The sequence below is a fragment of the Chiloscyllium plagiosum genome, unplaced genomic scaffold, assembly GCF_037043375.1.
Source record: "Chiloscyllium plagiosum isolate Xiang-an unplaced genomic scaffold, Cpla_swu_hap1 HiC_scaffold_5, whole genome shotgun sequence".
NCBI classification, from domain to species: domain Eukaryota; kingdom Metazoa; phylum Chordata; class Chondrichthyes; order Orectolobiformes; family Hemiscylliidae; genus Chiloscyllium; species Chiloscyllium plagiosum.
This window is the reverse complement of record NW_028270143.1, coordinates 11,278,609-11,303,979: the sequence shown is the minus strand read 5'-3', so window position 1 is coordinate 11,303,979 and position 25,371 is coordinate 11,278,609. Positions and strand designations below refer to the sequence as shown.

Genomic DNA, 25,371 nt, shown 5'->3' with positions numbered 1-25,371 from the left:
ACTTTCAAATAAGCACTGAAGTTCTGAGTGCTAAGAAAAAACAGCAGGCATAATGAGGTGGTGAGACTGATGGTTTGCGAATGCAACTTGCATGGATGTAGATTCAAGGAAGATGATGGCCATAGAGCATGCAGCAGTGTAGTTCAGTAGAAGTTCATGTTAGCCAAGGCAAGCATTCTACAAACTGGAGTCACTAGGTACCCGTCCTGAATTATCTATTGAGCATTTGCACCGGTGATTCCTTCGTGGAAGAGAGGAGGATTGGAAGTGAGGCCTGAATAAGGTGGGATTTTAATGAGGTGCAGATGTACGGAAATATTTTCCCACCTTTCATACCACTGCTCAGGCCACAACAGAGAGGAAAGCTTCACTAATAGTTACTGTTTACTGACTCAAGGTGTTGCAGCAATATATAAATAAGAATGATTACAATGCATTTAACATGTTCTGCACAAAGACCAGAGAAGCTATGCAAGAACAGGCATATATCAGAGAACTATACTGAAATTGCTGAGTTTAATATGCAATTCAGGCAGAGAGAGAGATGCTGCCTACTTACTTGGCAGTTGGATGGATCATTGCAACTTTGAGCAGTTCGTCTTTGTTATCAAATGTCATCATCTGCACTCCACGGCTGACAGCATATTTAATATGAGAGACCTCCTTGCAGGGATTTGCATAAATGATTCTCTCTGCCGGTACACCAATATCTCGCATTGTCGCAATTTCATTCTGGTTGGGAAAGAAAAGCAAGTTAGTTTACATAGTCAGCAGTGTTGTTCCAAGTTTTGAATGTGCATTTGCCACATACTAGAGCCATGGAAAATAATTTGAAAGGGATGTGGAAACCGTAGACTCAGCACTCAGAATACGGTGATCTAAATGAGTGGCCACATGGGGCCTCGGAGTCATGCAGCATACAACACCTCAGGGTCTGCTTTACTGTGGTAATTCCTTTTGATGAAATGTAATGAAAGGGATATGATGTGAAGCAAGTGTTGGAGATGGTATGTAATCGATTGCTTTTCTGCATTATATATCCACCACACACTTAGACCCATGACTTTAGGGAATGGTTGAAAGTTTCCTGGAAAAAAGCTCATGCTTCGCACAGGACTCTTTGTAAGGAAAAAGTCAGCAAATTAAAAAGCTCGGTGAGTTAGCAGTATCTTTATGAAAACAATTTCAACTTAGAAAGCCAATCAGGCACTGTAATCTTTTTTTTGATTGGTAAGTTTATCCCGGATTAAACAACAACCTTTGCCATTATGATAACTGTAGTGATTGTAACGAGGTGAGTCAGGTGGATTTCATAGAATGAGTTCCTTCAATTTGGGCTGTTAATCTGCTCAGTCAAGGAGCCCTGTCTGATAGATAAAATCAGGAGTGTTAAAGGTTCTGTTCACTCTGAAAGCTGTCTCTAAGGAAGCTGGATCAGTGACAAGGACTCTCCACATGTAAATGAAGAGTGACTTGGTGACAGGATACCAGCCTCTGCGGAGTTATTTCAATAAATGTCTTTAATAATTTCAACAATAGATGTGAACTTTTGTTTTTAATTCATTCATGAGATGTGAATGGTGGTGGCTAGGTAGCACTTATTGACATCTCTAATTGCAGTGATGAAGGAGGTGGTGAGCTGCCTTCTTAAACTGCTGCATTCCTCGCGGTGTTGGCACACACTATTCATACTAGTAAGAAGAACACTGCAGGATTTTGACCCACTCACAGAGAAAGAACAGCAATGTACTTCTAAGTCAGGATGGTGTGTGGCTTGGAGGGCAACTTGGAGACAGTAGTGTTCATAAACTTGTTGTCCTTGCCTGTATCGATGATACAGATTGTGAGTTTGGATACTGCTAACTCACCGAGCTTTTCCTAATCTATACATTCTTGTAGACTGTCAGATTGTATGATTTAGACTTTGGCCTGCAAGTCAGGCTAATTAAAAGTAACAGTGAAAATTTTATTTGATTAAAGTATCTCAAACTTACACCTTCTAGATAGAAAAGAAAGTAAAATTCTGACTCTTCACTGACTGTTGTAATTATAAAACTGAACCAAGAATCATTGTATTACATATCCACGCAGTTTCAACCATCAATATAAATTATAGTCTATCTCTTGATGAGCTGAGGTGAACTGATGATTTGTTGGATTTGCTGCATTTGAGGTCACTCCATCAAACATTACCTCCTTGAAGGCAGGGAATTTCCCATAACCTGGCAGATTGTGTTACACCAAAGATCACAGAGTCATTTCCGGGGTGACCATGTTCATTCCTGGGCAAATTTGGGAGTACTCTTTGAAACCCCTGCATTGAGAACTCCAGCATGGATAGAAGAATACCTCAGGACAGCTGGTCTGAATGGTAGGGATGTGCTCATAAATCCTTTTTCCACTCCTTACAGGATGGCAGCATTTGTGCTCTCATACCAGCCACTCCATCGTGCCTTTGTTGTTTGCCAACCAACCAGTACAGACTGCTGCCACTCACCTGAGGTGGTGTAACAAATACATTATACTACAGAAAAGAGACTCATTAATTAACTTTTGACAGGACAGAAAATCCTGTGCCACACCATTATTTACATCTGGTCTTGGCATTATGACAATTTTCACAAGAACCAACATAAAATCACTCCAAGTTCTGATGATTCACTCTTCCCCGAATAAGTCACAGAGTCATAGTGTCATAGAGATGTACAGCATGGAAACAGACCCTTCAGTCCAACCTGTCCACGCCGACCAGATATCCCAACCCAATCCAGTCCCACCTGTCAGCACCCGGACTATCTACCTCCAAACTCTTCCTATTCATATACCCATCCAAATGCATCTTAAATGTTGCAATTGTACCAGCCTCCACCACATCCTCTGGCAGCTCATTCCATATACGTACCACCCTCTGTGTGAAAACGTTGCCCCTTACGTCTCTTTTATATCTTTCCCCTCTCACATTAAACCTATGCCCTCTAGTTCTGGACTCCCCAATCCCAGGGAAAAGACTTTGTCTATTTATCCTATCCATGCCCCTCATCATTTTGTAAACCTCTATAAGGTCACACCTCAGTCTCCGACGCTCCAGGGAAAACAGCCCCAGTCTGTTCAGCCTCTCCTTATAGCTCAAATCCTCCAACCCTGGCAACAACCTTGTAAATATTTTCTGAACCCTTTCAAGTTTCACAACATCTTTCCAATAGGAAGGAGACCAGAGGTGCACGCAATATTCCACTAGTGGCCTAACCAATGTCCTATACAGCCGCAACATGACCTCCCAACTCCTGTACTCAATACTCTGACCAATAAAAGAAAGCATACCAAACAGCTTCTTCACTATCCTATCTACCTGCGACTCCACTTTCAAGGAGCTATGGACCTGCACTCCAAGATCTCTTTGTTAGCAACACTTCCACTGACCTTACCATGAAGTGTATAAGTATTGCTAAGATTTGCTTTCCCAAAATGCAACACCTCGCATTTATCTCAATTGAACTCCATCTGCCACTTCTCAGCCCATTTGGTCAAGATCCTGTTGTAAACTGAGGTAACCTTCTTCGCTGTCCACTACACCTCCAATCTTGGTGTCATCTGCAAACTTAATAACCGTACCTCTTATGCACGCATCCGAATCATTTATGTAAATGACAAAAAGTAAGGACTCAGCACCGATCCTTGTGGCACTCCACTGGTCACAGGCCTCCAGTCTGAAAACAAACCTCCACCACCACCCTCTGTCTTCTACCTTTCAGCCAGTTCTGTATCCAAATGGCTAGTTCTCCCTGTATTCCGTGAGATCTAATCTTGCTAATCAGTCTCCCATGGGGAAGCTTGTTGAACGCGTTACTGAAATCCATATCGATCACATCTACCACTCTACTCTCATCAATCCTCTTTTTTCCTTCTTCAAAAAACTCAATTAAGCTTGAGAAACATGAACAGTGGACAGTGATCTGTAAGGATTTCAGTAAGGCGTTCGACAAGGTTCCGCATGGTAAAATGGTTAGCAAGATGAGATCTCATGGAATACAGGGAGAACTAGCCATTTGGATACAGAACTGGCTCGAAGGTAGTGGAGGACTGTGACCAGTGGTGTGCCACAAGGATTGGTGCTGGGTCCACTGCTTATCGTCAATTATATGAAGGATTTGGATGTGAACATAGGAGGTATAGTTAGTAAGTTTGCAGGTAACACAAAAATTGGAGGTGCAGTGGACAGTGAAGAAGGTTACCTCAGTGTACAATGGGATCTTGATCAGATGGGTCAATGAGCTGAGAGGTAGCAGATGGAGTTTAGTTTCGATAAAAGTGATGCGCTGCATTTTGGAAAGGCAAATCAGAGTGATTTCCACACTTAAAGGAGAGTGTTGCTGAACAAAGAGACCATGCAGGTTCATAGGTCCTTGAAAGTGGAGTCGCAGGTAGATAGGATAGTGAAGAAGGCATTTGATATGCTTTCCTTTATTGGTCAGAGCATTGAGTATAGGAGTTGGGAGGGCATGTTGCAGCTGTACAGGACATAGGTTAGGCCACTTTTGGAACAGTGTGTGCAATTTTGGTCTCCCTCCTATTGGAAGGATGTTGCGAAACTTGGAAGGGTTTAGAAAAGATTTACAAGGATGTTGTCAGGGTTGGAGGATTTGAGGTATAAGGAGGAGACTGAATAGGCTGTGACCATTTTCCCTGGCATGCCAGAGGCTGAGGGGTGACCTTATTGAGATTTATAAAATCATGAGGGGCATGGATAGGATAAATAGACACAGCCTTTTCCCTGCCTGGGGGAGTAGAGAACTAGAGGGTTTAGGGTGAGAGGGGAAAGATATAAAAGGGACTTAAGGGGCAACTTTTTTTTTACACAGAAGGTGGTACATGTATGGAGTGAACTGCCAGAGGAGGTGGTGGAGGCTGGTACAAATACAGCATTTAAAAGGGATCTGCATGGATGTATGAAAAGGGTTTTGATGGATATGGATGAAGTGCTGGCAAATTGAACGAGATTAGGTTTAGATATCTGATCGCCGTGGACGAATTGAACCGAAGGGTCTATTTCTGTGCTGTACATCTCTATGACTCGATGACATGGGTATCGCTGGCTTGCAAGCATTTTCAGCCCATTCCAATGGAATGCCCTTGAGAGATATGCTCTTTGATGTTCTGGTCAATGATATCCTTTTAGTGACACCTCCTCCAAAATGAGGAAGTCAGATCCATTAGTGCTGCTTTCCACTTCTCTACTTGTGAAGGCTTGAATTCAGACGAGAGATGTAATTTTAATAACATTAAAAATGTCAGAAATATCCTGACAGGAACAGAAGTCCATCTCTAGTAAACATTTAACTTTGCATTTCATATAAACTTCTTCACCTCCCTACTTCCAAGATTTATATGGCAGGCAAGGCACTTTTGTGTTAGAATATTTTCACAATACAAGGATAGTTTATTTTCAAATAGAACATATAATCTGAAACATAGCAGCATGTTAGCCATTACACAATTGGACAAGAGGATCCAATACATTCATTCAACTCCAATGGATGATGTGAAACTGCAAAAAAATCCTCATGGTTCACTAATGACCTTTAAGGAAGGAAATCTGTTATCAGTGCCTGGTCTGGCCTACATGTGACTCCCAATCTACAGTAATGTCATTGACTGTTAATTGCTCTCTGAAATGGGCTTGGATGTCACTTATACTGTTTAGCAGTTAATATTTAAAAAAAAGGAACCAGACAGACAACCTGGCATTGACTAAAGCATCAAAAATGACAATTTCAAACACAGCCCTGTTGACCCTACAAAGTCTTCCTTTCTAATATTTCAGGGCTAGTCACAAAATTGGGTGATCTGACTACCAGTGTAGTTAATCAATAGCTTGACATAGTCACACTCACTGAATCACACAGATTACACCATCATCATTCAGTGGTATGTCCTGTTGCAGGCTGCATAGAGGTATGCAGTGAGGAGGGAGTTGCCCTCAGAGTCCTCAACATTGACTCTGGACTTCATGAATTCTCATGACACCAGAACAAACATAGGTGAGGAAAGGTCTGAGTGTTACCACATTCCGCTACACATTCCAGCCCTCCCCGGTCGATACGTCCTGCTCTATGCTGAACTCACTTGGAGGAAGCACTGAGGGTTTAAAGGGTACAGAATGTACCTTGGGTGTGGGCCTTCAAAGTCCATCATCAAGAGCGGCACCACAGCTGACCAAGCTGGTCAAGTCCTACTGGACATAGTTGCTAGGTTGGGTCTGAGGCAGGGGGTGAGTGAACAACATACCTTATCCTCACCAAACTGATTGCGACAGATGCATTTGTCCATAATTATACTGAAAACAGAGACCGCTGTACAGTCCTTGTGGAGATGAAGTCTTCGCTTTACATTCAGAATATCCTCAATCATATTGGGAGGCACTATCGCCATATTAAACGGGATTTCGAATAGGTGTAGTCACATGCGAAGGTGATGGCCTAGTGGTATTCTCACTAGACCATTAACTCAGAGACCCAGGTAATAGAGTCATAGAGTTATACTGCATGGAAACAGACCCTTCGGTCCAACCTATCCATGCGGACCAGATATCATAACCCAATCTCGTCACACCTGCCAGCACCCGGCCCATATCCCTCCAAATCCTTCCTATTCATATACCCACCCAAAAGGCCTCTTAAATGTTGCAATTGTACCGGCCTCCACCACTTCCTATGGCAACTCATTCCACAGACCTCTGTGTGAAAACGTTGCCCCTTAGGTCTCATTTATATCTTTCCCCTCTCACCTCAAATCTGTGCCCTCTCGTACTGGACTCCCCAACCCCAGGGAAAAGACATTGTCTATTTACCCTATCCATGCCCCTCATAATTTTGTAAATCTCTATAAGGTCACCCCTCAGCCTCCGGCACTCTAGGGAAAACAGCCCCAGCCTGTTCAGCCTCTCCCTATAGCTCAAATCCTCCAACCCTGGCAACATCCTTGGAAATCTTTTTCTGAACCCTTTCAAGTTTCACAACATCTTTCCAATAGGAAGGAGACACGAGGTGCACGCAATATTCCAATAGTGGCCTAACCAATGTCCTGTACAGCCGTAACATGACCTCCTAACTCCTATACTCAATACTCTGACCAGTAAAGGAAAACATACCAAATGCCTTCTTCACTATACTATCTACCTGTGACTCCATTGTCAAGGAGCTATGAACCTGCACTCCAAGGTCTCTTTGTTCAGCAACACTCCCTAGGACCTTACCATTAAGTCTGCTAAGATTTGCTTTCCCAAAATGCAGCACCTCGCATTTATCTGAATTGAACTCCATCTGCCAGTTCTCAGCCCATTGGCCCATATGGTCCAGATCCTGTTGTAATCTGAGGAAACCCTCTTCGCTGTCCACTACACCTCCAATTTTGGTGTCATCTGCAAACTTACTAACTGTACCTCTTATGCTTGCATCCAAATCATTTATGTAAATGACAAAAAGTAGAGGACCCAGTAATGATCCTTGTGGCACTCCACTGGTCACAGGCGTCCGGTCTGAAAAACAACCCTCCACCACCACCCTTTGTCTTCTACCTTTGTGCCAGTTCTGTATCCAAATGGGTAGTTCTCCCTTTATTCCATGAGATCTAACCTTGCTAATCAGTCTCCCATGTGGAACCTTGTTGAATGCCTTACTGAAGTCCATATAGATCACATCTGCCCTCATCAATCTTCCTAGTAACTTCTTCAAAAAATTCAATCAAGTTTGTGAGACATGATTTCCCACGCACAAAGTCATGTTGTCTATCCATAATCAGTCCTTGCCTTTCCAAATACATGTCCCTCAGGATTCCCTCCAACAACTTGCCCACCACTGAGGTCAGGCTCACTGGTCTATAGTTCCCTGGCTTGTCTTTACCACCCTTCTTAAACAGTGGCACCACGTTTGCCAATCTTCAGTCTTCCGGCACCTCACCTGTGACTATCTATGATACAAATATCTCAGCAAGAGGCCCAGCAATCACTTCTCTAGCTTCCCACAGAGTTCTCAGATACACCTGATCAGGTCCTGGGGATTTATCCACCTTTAACCGTTTCAAGACATCCAGCACTTCCTCCTCTATAATCTGGACATTTTGCAAGATGTGACCATCTATTTCCCTACAGTCTATACCTTCCATATCCTTTTCCACAGTAAATACTGATGCAAAATATTCATTTCGTCACTCTCCCATTTTCTGTGGCTCCACACAAAGGCTGCCTTACTGATCTATTCTCTCCCTAGTTACCCTTTTGTCCTTAATGTATTTGTAAAAACCCTTTGGATTCTCCTTAATTCTATTTGCCAATGCTATCTCATGTCCTCTTTTTGCCCTCCTGATTTCCCTCTTAAGTATACTCCTACTTCCTTTATACTCTAAGGATTCACTTGATCTATCCTGTCTATACCTGACATAAGCTTCCTTCTTTTTCGTAACCAAACCCTCAATTTCTTTAGTCATCCAGCATTCCCTATACCTACCAGCCTTCCCTTTCACCCTGACAGGAATATACTTTCTCTGGGTTCTTGTTATCTCATTTCTGAAGGCTTCCCATTTTCCAGCCGTCCCTTTACCTGTGAACATCTGCCCCCAATCAGCATTCAAACGTTCTTGCCTAATACCGTCAACATTGGCCTTTCTCCAGTTTAAAACTTCAACTTTTAGATCTGGTCTATCCTTTTCCATCACTGTTTTAAAACGAATAGAATTATGGTCACTGGCCCCAAAGTGCTCCCCCATTGACACCTCAGTCACCTGCCCTGCCTTATTTCCCAAGAGTAGGTCAAGTTTTGCACCTTCTCTGGTAGGTACATCCACATACTGAATCAGAAAATTGTCTTGTACACACTTAACAAATTCCTCTCCATCTAAACCTTTAACACTATGGCAGTCCCAGTCAATGTTTGGAAAGTTAAAATCCCTGACCATAACTACCCTATTATTCTTACAGATAGCTGAGATCTCCTTACAAGTTTGTTTCTCAATTTCCCTCTGACTATTCGGGGATCTATAATACAATCCCAATAAGGTGATCATCCCTTTCTTATTTTTCAGTTCCACCCAAATAACTTCCCTAGATGTACTTCCAGGAATATACTCCCTCAGCACAGCTGTAATGCTATCCCTTATCAAAAATGCCACTCCCCCTCCTCTCTTGCCTCCCTTTCTATCCTTCCTGTAGCATTTGTATCCTGGAACATTAAGATGCCAGTCCTGCCCAACCCTGAGCCTTGTTTCTGTAATTGCTATGATATCCCAGTTCCGTTTTCCTGAGTTCATCTGCCTTCCCTGTTAGGCCCCTTGCATTGAAATAAATGCAGTTTAATTTATTAGTCCTACCTTGTCCCTGCCTGCCCTGACTGTTTGATTCACTTCTGTTCTCAACTGTACCAGTCTCAGATTGATCTCTTTCCTCACTATCTCCCTGGGTACACCCCCCCCACCCCCCACCCCCACCTTACTAGTTTAAATCCTCCCAAGAAGTTCTAGCAAATTTCCCTTCCAATTTAGGTGCAATCCATCCTTCTTATACTGGTCACTTCCAACCCAAAAGAAATTCCAATAATCCAAAAATGTGAATCCTTCTCCCATGCACCAGCTCCTCAGCCGTGCATTCATCTGCTCTATCCTCCTATTCCTGCCCTCACTAGCTCGTAGCACTGGGAGTAATCCAGATATTATTACCCTTGAGGACCTCCTTTTAAAATTTCTGCCTAACTCTCTGTAATCTCTCTTCAGTATCTCAACCTTTTCCCTTCCTTTATCGTTGGTTCCAATGTGGACAATAACCTCCTGCTGGCCCCTCTCCCCCGTGAGAACATTCTGCACCCTCTCTGAGACATCCTTGATCCTGGCACCAGGGAAACAACACTCCATTCTGCTTTTTCTCTGCTGGCTACAGAAATGTCTGTCTGTACCTCAGACGACAGAATCCCCTAACACAATTGATCTTTTGGAAGCCGACGTACCCCTCGTTGCATTAGAGTCAGTCTCAATACCAGAAACTTGGCTGTTCATGCTACGTTCCCCTGAGAATCCATCACCCCCTACATTTTCCAAAACCGCATACCTGTTTGAAATGGGTATATCCACAAAAGACTCCTGCCCTAGGTGCTGACCTCTCTTACCCTTCCTGGAGTTAACTCATCTATGTGACTGTATCTGAGACTCGCCCCCCTTCCTATAACTACTATCCATCACATACTGTTGCTTTTGCAAATTCCTCATCGCTTCTATCTGCCTCTCCAACCGATCCACTCGATCTGATAAGATTCGCATCCAACAGCATTTATGGCAGGTATAATCCGCAGTAACCCTTAAACTCTCTTTAAACTCCCACATCTGACAAGAAGTACATATCACTGCAAAGGCCATTTTTGCTCCTTCACAATCTACAGACCCAGAAAATAACACCGTCTTATTCCTCTACAAAACACTGCACCAGGTTAAATTAAGAGCTATGGCTTATATTTTAAGTTTAATCAAGAGAATTATCTCCACAAACATATAATCAAGAAAGAACCCACTCACTAATACAACCTTTCTCTTGGACAGACTTAAAACAACAATTAACTTATCTGATTCTGTGTTGTGAACTTCGCCCAAACTGGTTCCTCCAAGATTAGTTGTGAAATTCACTGTTTGTTAATTTTCCCAGATGCACTCCGATGTCCAGCGACACATTAATTCAAAAATAGCAAAGGCAATAACTGTGTTCTCTCTCTCTCGGTCTCTCTCTCTCTCTCCTGCACTGTCCTCACCATGTGCTTCCTTTGTCTGCTCCTCTCCCTTTTAAGACTGCTGTTGTTTTGACTTTTTTTTCCAAAGTTCCAAAACAATGCAACAGCATATAAAACAGTAATTGCTGCTCCTGGAATTCGAGGAAATCACCTCCAGCACCTAAAATACCTCAAAAAAAGGAGCAGCTCTTACAGCCAGAAATTTTTCCCGTCCTACATCTTGGATTACCCAGAATAAATTGAGTTGTGACACCTCATATTGTCACAATCACTTTTCTGATGGAGTCTTTAGGTCTTTTGTCCACAGGATGCATCTCTTCAACCAGAGGACATCCCCCTTCCACAAACTGCTTCTGTAGTTTGCATAGAATTTGCAGTTTCTTCTCTCTGCTAAGCACACTGGCTGTTGTCCTTATCCAATATGTACAGGTACTCAGTATACAATACACACTCAGCTCAGGCAAAAATTCCAAAAAATTACCTCTGATTGAAATGTCATTTTTCATTATTTATACATTTTTGATCTGCACTGACTCATAACACTCGGCAACGCTGACATAAGAACTTCAGGCTCCAGCAAAGACCGAGATTTGACTGACTAACTACCAAAGTTTGGAACATTTGCAATCACCAACAACATGATATCATTGCAAAAAACAAATGAACTGTGGGACAGTCACCTCATCACATCCTTCTGGTTTAACCTCTTCATCCACAGAATTTGTTTCTGTTTGGTTATACTTTATACCCATATTTCTGCAGAACTGTCTATGCTGTCTGTGCTATTTGCAAGTGAATTAATGCATAATGGATTTAAAGGGGATATAAGTCTGCATATTAATAATTAACGACTCATTTTTCTACTTGTTTAAGAATAAGATTTATTTTCTTCTTTATTGATAAAGCCTGATGTGAGTCGCTTTACCCTTGTCAGCAAACAACATCTTAGTTATTCAATTGGTCACGTATATATTTGTGGTAGATCATGCAATAGTGGGGTGTGATTAACAGCACACTCTTACCCCCAGCATATTGCCAATCCACCAAGTACACTTAACCTGGACACGGCACATAGAGGATGACCACATGGGGTGAGGGCTGAAGTTCAGACTCCACACATACTGAAGGACCCCTTATCTATAGCCAACAAGACCTAGACAATATCCAGACTTACGATGATAAAATAGTGAGTAGTACTCGTGCCAGGTCATAAAAATCTCAAATAATGAGTTTAAATGATCACCCCTTGACATTCAACGACATTACAATCACTGAATCACCGATAATCATCATCCTGGAAGTGTTGTCATTGACCAGAAGCTTACTATATTTATATGGGCCTGCTGTGGAGGTGCCAGTGTTGGACTGAGATGGAAAAAGTCAGAATGTTACACAACACAGGTTATAACCCAATAGGTTTAGTTGAAATCGCAAGGTTTTGGAGCATTGCTCCTTCACAGGGTGAAGTTCATTTGATAAAAGAGCAGCACTCCAAAAGCTTGTGATTTCAAATAAACCTGTTGGGCTGTAACCTGGTGTCTTGTGATTTCTAACTTTATATGTACCAGTTATGTTTATACTGTGGCTGCAAAGAATCGGTCAAAGGCTAGGAATTTTGTGGTGAACAACTCACCTCCTGTTTCCACACTGCCTATCCACCATCTAAAACTCTGGAGTCAGGTGTGTGATGGAATACTTTCCACTTACCTGCAATGTTCCTCCATCATCTCAAGAAACTCATCTCCATCCCAGATAAAGCAGCCCACATGTCTGGCCCCCATTCCATTACATTCAGTCTCTTCACCTCTAACACAGAGTGGCAGCTGTATCATCTACAAGATGTACTGCAGTAATACAACTTCTGGCAGCATCTTCTAAACCTCCGAATCCCTATCCTTGGAAGGACATACCAGCACCTGCAAGTTGGCTTTCAAGGTATGCACCACCTAATGTGAAATTATCTTGTTATTCCTCAATACTTCTGGGTTAGCGCCCTGGAATTTTCTTCATGGCACTGTGTGCATCTTTACCGCTAGAACTGCAGCAGATCAAAATGGCAGCTCACCACCACTTTCTCCTGGGTAATTAGAGAAGGACAACAAACACTGGTCCAGCCATTGATGGCCAGTCACATGAATGAATAAAAGAAAATTCATGATTTTAAAGTCCTCTATTTTAAGTTCATGACTCTCATGACTTTTTAACTAAGTCTGAGTTGTGCTGAATTTTTGGGGGATTTTTCACTATGAGGCTCTGCCAGTGTTTTTTTTATTATACTCACCATATTAATTGCCTTATAATGTTTCTTATACACAATTTCTGTTCAACTTACCTGTCTGTGTTTTTCTGCCAAAAGACTGACACCTCTTACATCTGTGCCATACTTAAAAAGCCACTGTGCACCTGGATGAACACGGGCAGTCCAAAGCAGCCCAGTTCAGTCAAAGACAGAGTTGGAACATGACAGAGAAGGGAAGGATATTATTAAACTGGAGAGGGTTCAGAGAAGATTTACCAGGATAATGCCAGGAATGGAGAATTTGAGTTATGAAAGTTGGCTGGATAGGTTCGACATCTTTCACTGGAGTGTAAAAAGTTGAAGGGTGACTGTTCAGAGGTTTATAAAATCATGAGGGGCATAGATAAGATGAATAACAAACATCATTTCCCTAGTTGATGGAGTTCAAAATAGGGGGTATATTTTTAAGGTGAGCGGAGAATGATTTGAAGAGGACATAAAGGGCAACTTTTTTTACACAGACTGATTTGTGTGTGGAATGAATTGTCAGATACAGGTATAGTTTCAATGTTTAAAAGACATTTGGATAAGTATAAGTATATGCATAGGAAAGGTTTCAAAGGATATGGGCCAAACGCAGCTAGGTGGAACGAATTTGGTATAGGAAAATGGTCAGCATAGACGAGTTAGACAGAAGGATCTTTTCCCATGGTGTATGACTGTGTCCTTATAAACGTTACGTGGAGGTCTTGGTGGTCAAGAGGAGAGGTGTCGTCTTTCCGGAGAGCTGGCATAGGAGGCTGTACCACTTCACCCTGCCAGCCTATTCCTGATGAAGGGCTTATGCCCAAAACGTCAATTCTCCTGTTCCTTGGATGCTGCCGGACCTGTTGTGCTTTACCAGCAACACATTTTCAGCTCTATTCTGTGGTTGCCACCTCAGGATTGCATAAAACATCTTATCTCATTTGTTCTCACCCCTGAAACTCCCACACCATCAACCTTGCATGCCCTGAATGCTGCCTCCTCATGCCCTGGGAGACCTTTTTCTCCTGTATTCATTCACGGGATGAGGGCATTGCTGTCTCGAGAGCATTTATCGCCTAGGCCTAATTGCCCAGAGGGCAGTTAAGAGTCAATCACTTTGCTGTGGGTCTGGAGTCACACGGAGGCCAGACCAGATACGGTTGGCAGCTTCCTTCCCTGAAATACATTGTTTTTCCCAACAATTGGCAATGGATTCATGGTCATCATTAGACTCTTAATTCCAGATTTTCATTGAATTCTAATTCCACCATCTGCTCGGGTGAGATTCGAACCTGGGTCCCTGGAACAATGGCTGGATCTCTGGATTATCGGTCCAACAACAATACCACTAGGCCATACCTCATCACCATTGGCCCATATGCACCAGGACAGTCAACCATCTCACTCATTCCTCCTCTTTCTATTGATACAGAATACAGCCCACAGCTGAACAGCATAAACCCATGTTGTTGTCCACATCCAGATCCTCACCCAAACGAGTCCTTGCAGATGATTGGGACCATTCCTATGTCATTGAGATGGCCATGTCCTACCAAATGAGTAAGTATCACTCTTCATTCCTTTGCCATTCTCACAGTAACAATGCTGTCAGTCTCATTCACTGCACATCACTTCAAACCACAGGCCACGGCCCCATCTTTCTCTTGTTCTACAAGTGTAGTCTCTGCTAGTCTTCCCATGAGCTCTGCAGAGAAACAGCCAGATCCTCTGAAATTGCCATCCTGGAGCTCTGAGAATGGAAGTATCTAAGGCTCAGAAGAAGCTCTCCTCTGAGGGAATTCACAGGGGAAATCATAGTCAGAGAAAGTGTGGGAGCATAATCTGGTGAAAACGTCACAGCGACAGCTCTACAGAAAGTGGAGCTCTAGATGTAGGTGTGTGCTGAGAGTCTACTACATCAACTGGATGTAGGGAGGGTACAATGTGTAGGCATGGCTTCGTGCCACAATGAGACCTTTGACCCTCCTCACACAACATCCCAAACGGTCCCTCTGTGCATAAAGGTGTACCCATCAATGAATCAATGCTGAGGGATGTCCAGGAAGTAGGCAGCCTGCGTGCTTGTGTGTTGTACATTGTGAGGATCCATAAGCAATGTTCTCTCCTTTCAAAGCCCTATGATTGGTGGTTGCAACAGACCTTCCCTCACAGGTGAGTCAAATCCAGGTGGGTTCAAAGCTATTTTCTTCCCCATTAAGCACTGTCAGTTGCCAGCACAATGTGAGGTGACATGGAGTGTTCCTTTGCCTCAGCCTAAATGTGTTGGTGAGCTGCAAAACATGCACATCCCCTTTCTAGTAGCTCATCCTGAAGACCCGCAGACATTACATTGCGTAAACCTCCACTCCAACTTTCATATGCCCCTACACCTGCCTATCTTACACACCCAGGCACTGACATATGAGGTAACCACACTAGGTGCAGTCATAACTGCTTCTCCCACTGAAACCAGGGTGTTCCTGACTATGGATGACATCCAAGTCCCACGTTACACTCTATCCAGCCATGTTTTAATGTATTCCCTTCCCCCAACCCACTGTGCAGCCACCGTTCACAATTGTACTTGAAATAACTCCACAGAGGCTGGTATCCTGTCACCAGGTCAACCTTTGATTACACATGCATAGTACCTGACACTGACCTAGCAAGCACAGAGCTAGCTCCTAGGTTGAGCAGAAATCCTGTCAATCTTCTTTATGTCTGTCAGCCAGGACTCCGTTATTGAACCAGGTTGACTGCCCCAATCAGGTAACTCATATTCTATGAGGGCCACCTGATTGACCTTATTCCAATCACAATAAGCACCCTTGTTCTACATTCTGTGACATAGGTTCATTCTTTTTCTAGTAACAACCCATGGGGCATTTTCACACCAATCTGATGCCCCTCACTCTGCCTTAGATACTCGAGCATGTACCAGACCTTAGCCCACCTCTTGCACCCAGAGAGTCTCAGCCAAATATCATCTTCTTCAGGCAATAACAGTGTCAATATTGCAACATCTGCCATGTCCCTCTGGTCCTCGGAGGTTTCTTCATTGCTTGGCAGACAGGAAGAACACATGGGTTCTGTCAGTCTTGCCAGGTGTTCAGAGGAGCAGGTGTGTTTTGCTTGTGCCCTGTTTGTGAGGTTAATGCTTTCATGTTGTCCTCTTGCTTGTTCAGGCCTGCCTCCCTTTCCAGAACTTAAGCTTGCATTGATCTTGCCTCTTATCCATGCAGGGCTATTCCCATGGTTTCTATACCAAATTTTATCCCCTGAAGAAAACTGCCTCCCTCACATAGATAGGTCTTGTGTCCAGCACTGGCATTCCTGATGGTGTGTCACTGTCCACCACCACCCACACAGGTCCAGGAAGATCAGGTTTGACCTGGTGCGGAGTCTTCTCCCTATTAGTAACTCTTCTGGAACTATCCGTGTAGTTGAATGACATGTATCCCCAATAGAAACCAGGACAGTTTGGCTTCTTTAATCCTCTCAAAGTTTGGTCCTCTCTTTCTGCCAGACCATTGGACAATGAATGTTACGGTACAAAGCTGTTATTGAATGCCTTTAGGAAATCATTGAATTCCTTGCTGATAAATAATGTCTGTGACCAATACATCTGGAAGTTTGTCTATTACAAAAGATGTTCATGGTGACTAAGAACATTAAGCTCATGGAAGGACTGTCAAAGTTGACATGTAATGGAATCCAAGGTTTACCTGGCCATTACAACAAATATGAGGGACCTGCTGGCAGTGATTTTTGATCATGTTGCACTCTTGGCACTGCCCTACCCCACCCTTGCAGCTGTGTCCGCACCCAATCGTCACCACTAGGCATAACCTCTCAAGAACATCTTCATTTTGGAAACACCTCAATGACCCTGATGGAGTTCAGCCAGTACCTGGTGGTGTTCTTTGCTTGGGACAATTATTCTTGCTCCTAATTATATGCAGTCCTCTATGGTGATCTCGTCTCGCCACATCCAGAAAGATTTCAGTTCCAGTTGCGATGGCAACTTTCTGTTTCCCCCATCAATACCAGCTATTTTAGTTTGGCCAGGACAGGATCTTTTATGTCCACAATCTGATATTGTCAGTAGTGACCAGAAAGGAGTCCAGAAAGTTTAACATCAGACTGGATTCTTCCAGTTGTCACCAGCGGTGATGTATCTGCCAGTGGAAAACAGGCACTTGCCACTTGGCCACCTGGACGATGTTAGAGCTTACCACTGAACTTAACTGAAGCTATGAGCAGCATGGCCCTGTCCTTTTAAATAAACCAAGGAGGGGTTTGTGATCTGTCACTTTTACAAATTTATATCCTTAAAAGGTATCAGAGGAACTTTCTCACACCAAAGATGACCACCAAACTTTCTTTGTCTATCTGGGCATATATTCATTCAGCGAATTTTGAGAAGATTTTCATTCAACATTAGCCAACGTCTGGGGAGCATATGCTATCAGGCGTTCCTGTCCACTGGTCCACCACTGAGCCACCACTACCCCAATACCACACAGACAGACATCACGTGACAGCACCACATCTTGCTTAGGATCATGTGTGCCAACACTTTTGATGACACTAGCTTTTTCTTCACTTCTGTAAAGACTCCACCTTGGCTATGAGACATTTCTAAGAATGACTTTTTTACAGTCACAGATTTCAGGATGCCAGGGTGGAAGCCAGGTTACGTGTCAATTTTCTGTAATAATTCACCAACCCAAGGAAAGACCTAAGCTCCAATACAGACGGAGGAGCCGGGACATCTTTGATCATCTTCTCTTTATCTTCCAATGGGTGTAACCCAATGTGTTAGACTGTGCAGCCCAAGTAGGTCATTTCGGTGTCTGGAACACACATTTTTCCCTTCTAAGGCATATACCCAATTGGGAGAAACATTTAAGCACCAACATCTCCAAGTACTCTTTATTGGTCTTCCCAGTTCTTAGCACATCATCCAGAAGAATAGCTACCTGGGATTGACATCGTAAAATATTCACCATCATCTCCTGGAAAATGGCACAGGCTGATGATACCCCAAAAGGCAGTCTCTTGCATATTGGTAAAATCCCTTATGAGTATTAATTGTAACATACTCTTGGGACTCCTCGTCAAACTGCAATTCCAGGTGCACAAGGCTCCCGTCTGTGTTTGTGAACAACAGGCTCCCAGCCAGTTTTGTAGACAAATTTTCTACTTGAGGGATTGTGAAAAACGGTTTACCATTTGTTTGAAATCCCTACACAAGAGCAAACCAACTCATCAGGCCTCACAATCGGTAAGACAATGCTGTCCATTCTGCAAACTATACTGGTTTAATGACTCCTTCGCTTTCCAGTCTTCTGAGTTCTGCCTCTACTTTTGCACATAAGCCAAATGGCACTGTGTGGGCCTTGCAGAATCATAGTCAGCATGTTCGGTGGCCTTGGCCCCTTTCATAGTCCCTCGACCTTCCTGAAAAGCCTCCTGCTATTTAATTGGGACTTTACACAGGCAGCCATTTTCTAATCGAATAATGTTGAGCCAACCAAGTTGAATTTTTCTCAATCAATTCTGCCCCATCAAGCTTGTGCTGAGCCTTTGACTACAATCTGTGGTAATTGAACCAGCAGCTTTTCATAAGAGACCAAAACCAGAGTTGTACCATTAATGTGTCAGAGTTCCCCAGCGTAGGTTCTCAGCCTGCCCGAGGTCTTACACAAAGTTAAGGGTTGGAGTCCAGACCAAATTTTGTTAAAGATTTCTTCAGTGATCACTGAAATGGCAGCACTGACATTGACTTTCATTTGAAGCGGGTAACCATTTGACCAGATGTTTATTTTCATTGGCTCTGATTTGAATGTTGTGAAGCAATTTAACTGTTTAGACCAGCTGGAGGTGGACTTTCAGGATGTACACTCTCCCGGATATCACCCTATGAGATCTCTTACTCAATTCAGGCTGAGTGGGACTCTTTTGCTGTCTCACATCTGCATACCAGCAGCAATTACAATGGCCTGCCAGCCTGGTCCTGAAGAAAATGTTGACTGTTTGGCCAAGGCTTGGCTTTGTTTTGGGGTTTTGCCATGGGCTGACCTAGAGTGCCTCGATACAGATATGTCCTGAGTGAGGCTGCGCAATTGCCTTCAGCCACATGGTGTCCCTCAAGTTGACCTGAGGAAGGTGTCCACTTGCATCAGAATACCCTGCTCCACTTGCTGCATTATCTTTTGACAATGCCAGTTGTAATGCCCACTTGAAGTCCAGTTGGGCTTCAGCTTGTAAGTGGTTACATCATTAATCACACAAACTAAACAGTCTCTCAGCATCTCAACATGGTTAAATCAAAGGTACGTGCTTCTGCTAGGCATCTTAACCTCATCAAAAGTTGCAAACTGATTTCCCCAGTTCTCGAACTGCTGAGTGAAACCAATAGTGTGTCAGGCTTTGGGCCACATTATTTCTTAACCATATCCACCAACTCTTGAAAGATTTTCTTATCTGGTGCCTCAGGAAACATTAGACTCCTCAATAATTGAAAAACAGCAGGTCTACAAGCTGTCAGGAGAATTACTTGTTGCTTTTCATCTGCCCAATGTGATTTGCCTGGAAAAAAACCCATATATTTTCCATATACTGGGCCCAGTCTTCAAGAGCAGGATTGAATGGGTGAAGCTTCCTTATTTGCAGCGTGATGCCAGAAATTCTTACTCCAACTCAAAGATGACTGTTGCATGCAAATTTCTTCAGGGGCATGTTTGTCCTCTCATCACCAATGAAATAACTCCCCAGAGACTGATATCCCGTCACCAAGTCACACTTTATTTAAACATGCAAAGTACTTGACACCGGTCTAGCTTACACAGAGCCGGATCCTAGAGTGAACGGAATGCCTGATATTCCTGTTTATATCTGTCAGCCAGGGCTCCCTAATTGGACCAGGTTAACAGCCGCAATAGAGAATTCATATTCTATGAGGTGCACCTGGCTGATCTCATTCAAACTATTACAGTATTGTGCCCTTTCCCAAAGCCTAAAAGTCCTAAGTGCCAAAGAGAAACCTGCTGAAATTCAGTACCATGACAAAACTGCCTTTTCCCCCTCCCACCCTCAACCACGCACTCTTCCTTCCTTTTTTTTGGACAGATAAAATTTAGGCTGTGGCCCATTCCCTTGATTTGAAATGGAATTATAATGGAATAACTTGACCCCATTGCTTTTTTGGCACTTCCAATCATCCTGTTGGTCCATTTTATAAGCAGAGCAAATTGTTCACTCAATGGGAGATATTCATCTATAGGTCTCTTCATATAATACAATACTGACAACAATATGTAACAAGAAAATATCACACTGAACCTGAAGAAAATGGTGTCCCGTCAGAGAGAAGTGAAAGAACAATTGAGGCCGTTGAACATTATTTCAAAAGGGAAGATATTTAAAAGTAGGGAGGGTGCTTGTGAGGCTCATAAATTAGGAAAGAAATCCAGAAGTAAGGGATATCCCCCAGTATTGCAACTGAGACAGGAAGGAACCAGGCTGTGAGTTATAATCAACCGTAGTCTGTGCTTGTGGGGTTGTACAGTTAGAGATCATACAGATGAGGTACAGCAAGGCCATAAGAGGGTTTGAAAGTGAGGAGAATTACTTTAACTTCTGTTTACAGGACACAGCTAGCTAGTGTAAAAGACATGAACTGTTCAAACTCTGAATATATGATTGAATTTGTTAACAGTAACCTCTCACAAGAAGAGCATAAAGGAAATCAGTCCTTGAGACGAAACTAGGTTTGACAAGTGGAGGTGTGAAAGCGACAAAATCATCTTAAGTAAATACAGGTATAATTTTGTCAATGTCACTTATATAGTATGGGAAATATTATACTATGTGAAAATAATGTAGTTATCAGACATACATTTCTGTAATTTTCTAAGCTTTTTACCCAGTCCTACCTTACTGGCACAGTCAAAGCCGAGTCCCATTTGAGCAAGAATCTGAGCCACTGGTTTGCTGTTGTTACATTTCACAGCGTAGAAAGGTTTCACTCGGGGCAGAGCCCTCTGCCATCGGAGATGCTGATGTACAAGATCACCCAGATCAGCAATAGAGAAAGCATCTGTGTTCTCCTGTAATAACAGAAACTACACTCAACTCAATATGATACACATACTTCTTCCAGGTTCCTGTGTTGTACAATAATTGCTCTTCACTGGACATCATAATTTCAATGCAAAGTATTGATTAAGAAATGAGAACATAATTATTCAATTCAGCATTTCAATGGTTGTATTAAAATCATTCCAGATGTTCGTTCCAGGACGCAGCTTGTAAATTTGCTGCTCATCAAGGAACTCAAACAAAGGTCGGAATGGTGCTAAGATAAATCTGTGAGCTGTTCTGGACTATACTTTACCATTACTAAATGGTTAATATTCTAAAATAGGCTGCCTTGAATTAACCTGTGGCTTACGGCAGGTTTATAAACTTGACATCTGGAATACTAAATGAGATACAGCCTGTGATGAAGTCTGCACAGTAGAAATACTGAAAGTACAATCTTACAGTCAGAATAGACTCCTCTGTTTTACTCATCCTGTTTGTCCTTTTGTGTAGTTTCTTCAGTATTGTTGGAACTGCACTAACACAGACGAGTGAAGAGTATTCTACAGAATTCTCATTCTCTTAACTGTTGTTGTCAACATAGAATATGTGTAACTGTTAAGTTCAGTTTCCGGTGAATGTAACCTCCAGAATGTTGATAATGACATTTTCTTTGCGGAATCCCTCACTAATTGTCACAGAATATCCAGGTCTTGTTGCATACAGATATGGACTGCTAATATCCAAGGAATCATGGATGGTGTTGAACATTGTGTCAACATCAAGTGAACATGCCCTTTCCTGACCTTATGATGATCAGAAGGACATTGATGAAATGGCTGCAGATGGTTGGGCTTAGGGCATTACCTTGAGGAATTCCTACAGATTTGTTCTGGAGCTGACATGACTGACCTCCAACAACCACAACTATCTTCCACCTAATTTCCATTGATTTCACTTTTGCTAAGATGCCTTGATGACACATTCTCAAAACTGACGTAAATAGGAATCAAAGGGAAAGCTCTTGGCTGTGTTTTGGGCAAGAAATGCAGGTGAAATGTGAAGAAGAAAATTTTATATAGGGGCAGTAACATTCTTGAACCTACTGCCCACAAAGTTGGTGGCTGTTGAAAAAAAATCAAAGATTCGAAGAGGAAATCTAATGGGCACTTGAAAGAAATCAACATGCAGGGCAATGGGGATTGAGAAGCACAGTGGGACTGACTGGATTGCTTCATGTACAGCTGCCATGGATTGAATAGGATGAATGGCCTCTCCTTCTTTGCCATAAATTACTCTAAGATTGAATGCCTTATTTTTTTTTAATTCACTTGTGGGAATGTGGTCACTGGCTGGCCAGCATTTATTTTCCATCTCGAGTTGCCCTTGAGAAGGTGGATGTGAGCTGCCTTCTTGAACCACTGCAGTCCATGAGCTATAGGGTGACCCATAATGCCTTTAAGGAGAGAATTTCACCATTTTGACACAATGACAGTGAAGGAACAGCAATATTTTTCCAAGTCAGGATGGTGAATGTCTTAGATGCAAGCTTGCAAGTAGTGATTTTTCTATGCATCTGCTCCCTTGGCCTACTGGATGGAATTGGTCGTGGATTTGCTATCTAAGGATCTTTGGTGAATTCTGTCGTGCATCTTGTAGATAGTACATAGTAATGCTACTGATTGTTAATGCTGGAGAAAGGGAGTACTTGTGGATGTGATACCAATCAAGCATGCTGCTTTGTCCTGGATGGTATCAAGCTTCTGCAATGTTGTCAGAAAGTGGGGACTATTCCATCACATTTGTGTCTTGCAGCTGGTGGACAGGCTTTCAGGAGTCAGGATGTGAATTACCTGCCATAGTCTTCTTCTGCTTTTGACCTGCTCTTGTAGCCACTGTGTGTATATGATGAGTCTAGTTAGTTTCTGGTCAATGGTATGTTGATTGTGGGGTATTCAGTGGTGATAACATCATTGAAAGTGGTTAATTTGTCTCTTATTGGAGGTCGTCATTGCCTGGCATTTGCATGGCGTGAATGTTACTTACTATATTTCAGTGCAAGCCTGGATGTTATTCATATCTTGTTGCATTTGAAATTGGACTGCTTCAGTATCTGAGGAGTCGCAACTGATGCTGAACAGCAAGCATTCATTGGTGAACATCCTTATGATGGAGGAAAGGTCCCCAATGATGCAGCTATAGACGGTTGGGCCGAGGACACTATGCTGAGGATCGCCTGTAGAGATGTCCTGGAGCTGAAATGACTGACTTTCAACAACCACAACCATCTCTCAATGTGCCAGTAGAGAGTTTACCCCCTGATATAGATTGATGCCAGTTTTTCTGGAACTCCTTGATATAACACTGAGTGAAATGCAGCCTTGATTTCAACGACTGTCACTCTCACCTCACCTGTAGAATTCAGCTCTTTTGCCCATGTTTGAACCACGGCTGGAAATCAGGAACTGAATGGCCATGGCAGAACCTGAACTGGGCATTCACTGAGCAAGTTATTGCTGAGCACGTGCTGCTTGATAGCATTATTGATTACACCTTCCATCACTTTACTGATGATTGAGAACAGACTGACGGGGCATAACTGGCTAGGTTGGATTTGTCCTGCTTTTTCTGTACAGGACATACCTGGCCACTTTTGAACATTGTTGGGTTGATGCCAGTATTGTAGCAATACTAGACAACTTGATCAGGGGAATGGCAAGTTCTGGAGCTCATGTTTTCAGTACTATTGCTGGAAGTTGATCCAGGCCCATTGCTTTTGTATTATCCATTACCTCAAACATTTCTTGATAACGTGAAGTGAATCAATTTGGCTGAATCCTGGTATTTGTGATGCTGAAGACCACTGAGACAAATCATCCACCTGGCACTTCTGATTGAAGACTGCTTCTGGACATGGTCATTAAGTTGGTTAAGGGCACTGTTTGGTTTCTAGATGCATGTTCTGACATCCCTGTTAATAGTGGCATCCCTAGACTATTTCTGTGACCTGAGATCAGCGCTGTTAATGGTTATTTCTGGTCCTTCATAATCTCTGTTTGGTGCAGTTTGAAATGTTACTTCAGTCTTGGGGAAATTGATACGGAATCTGATGTTTTTGAGAGCCTTTGTGAATCTCCTTGACATAGTCTGGGTGCCTTCACTGTTGTGAAAAGCTAAGGGACAGTAACCTGTCTTCAGACTGTCTGTCTTTGTTGCCTCTGTGACCTTGGGGAGACCTGCAGAGATTGAATAGCTGCCTTGGACCAAATGTAATGTTGACTGCTGTAGGTCTGTCATCAGTGTCATACATGTTACAGCAAAGGAGAGGTTCAATGAGAATTTAATTAGAATATGGATAGAAAGAGTATAACTGAAATAAATGCTAGTCACTTAAGAATGGGGAATTAATGTGAAACAAAGACAGGGCAGCAAACTAAGAAAAATATTTTGTCAGATTTTACAGTAAAGTGTTCCAAGAATAGTAGATAATGAGACAGCAAAAGGGAGGGTGAAACTGAAAATAATAATTATCACCTGAGAAAAAGTGTGAGATAAGTTCAGAGACCAAAGGCTGACATTTCCCTGGAATTGTCGGCTTGCTTCTCAGGGTCTTAATGTGGCTAGAGAGATAATGGATGCTTTGGTTATAATTTTCCAGAATTCCCCAGAGTTTGGAAAGATCCCTGTGGACTGGAAAGCCACAACTATGACATCTCCATTCAGAGTAGAAGGAAAAAACAAACCAGGAAACAATAGGCCAGTTTGTCTATTGAGGTATTATCCCACAAGAACAGTAACCACTGCCATTCACTACTCTACAGTCTGCAGAGAGCTCAGGAGGACAAGAGTTACCAAGTCAAAGAAGAGCTTCATGTGAAATAGGATCCTCAGACTTCACTGTTGCGACCTCCAGATGAGTGACAGTCAGAGCAGATAATGCCTCACGATGATCCATGTCTCTGCCAAATGCTGGTCAAAGTGCAGTCCCTACCTGGTTACCCTAAAGGAAACACTGCCCTTTGTTTCGGAAGCTGCTGGGGGCCTCTGTAGCACTTAGTAGATACCACCTCTTTCAGAGCTCACTGATTCTCTCTTCACAAGAACTGACTTAATGAATTTATTTAAAACAAAAATAGAAAGTGCTGGAGAAACTCAGCAGGTCTGGCAGCATCTGTGCGAAGAAAGCTTCTGATGAAGAGTCACCATACTCAAAAAGTTAACTCTGTTTTCTTCCAGGATATTCTTGCCAGGGCACTT

At 42.8% G+C, this 25,371-nt stretch overlaps 1 protein-coding gene across 6 annotated transcripts in view; it reads right to left on the bottom strand.

Moving 5' to 3' along the window:
- LOC122548194 (antizyme inhibitor 2-like) overlaps positions 1-25,371 on the bottom strand; it is a 125,429-nt gene that overhangs the window by 35,036 nt on the left and 65,022 nt on the right. For 5 of the 6 annotated variants that reach the window (XM_087986993.1, XM_087986994.1, XM_087986997.1 and 2 more), the window contains 2 exons: positions 20,967-21,140; positions 560-732 (listed from right to left, as the gene is read on the bottom strand). In XM_087986993.1, the coding sequence (XP_087843119.1) occupies positions 560-732; positions 20,967-21,140 (347 nt within the window). The remainder of the gene's footprint in view (positions 1-559; positions 733-20,966; positions 21,141-25,371) is intronic. The other variant, XM_087986998.1, reaches the window with a different exon arrangement.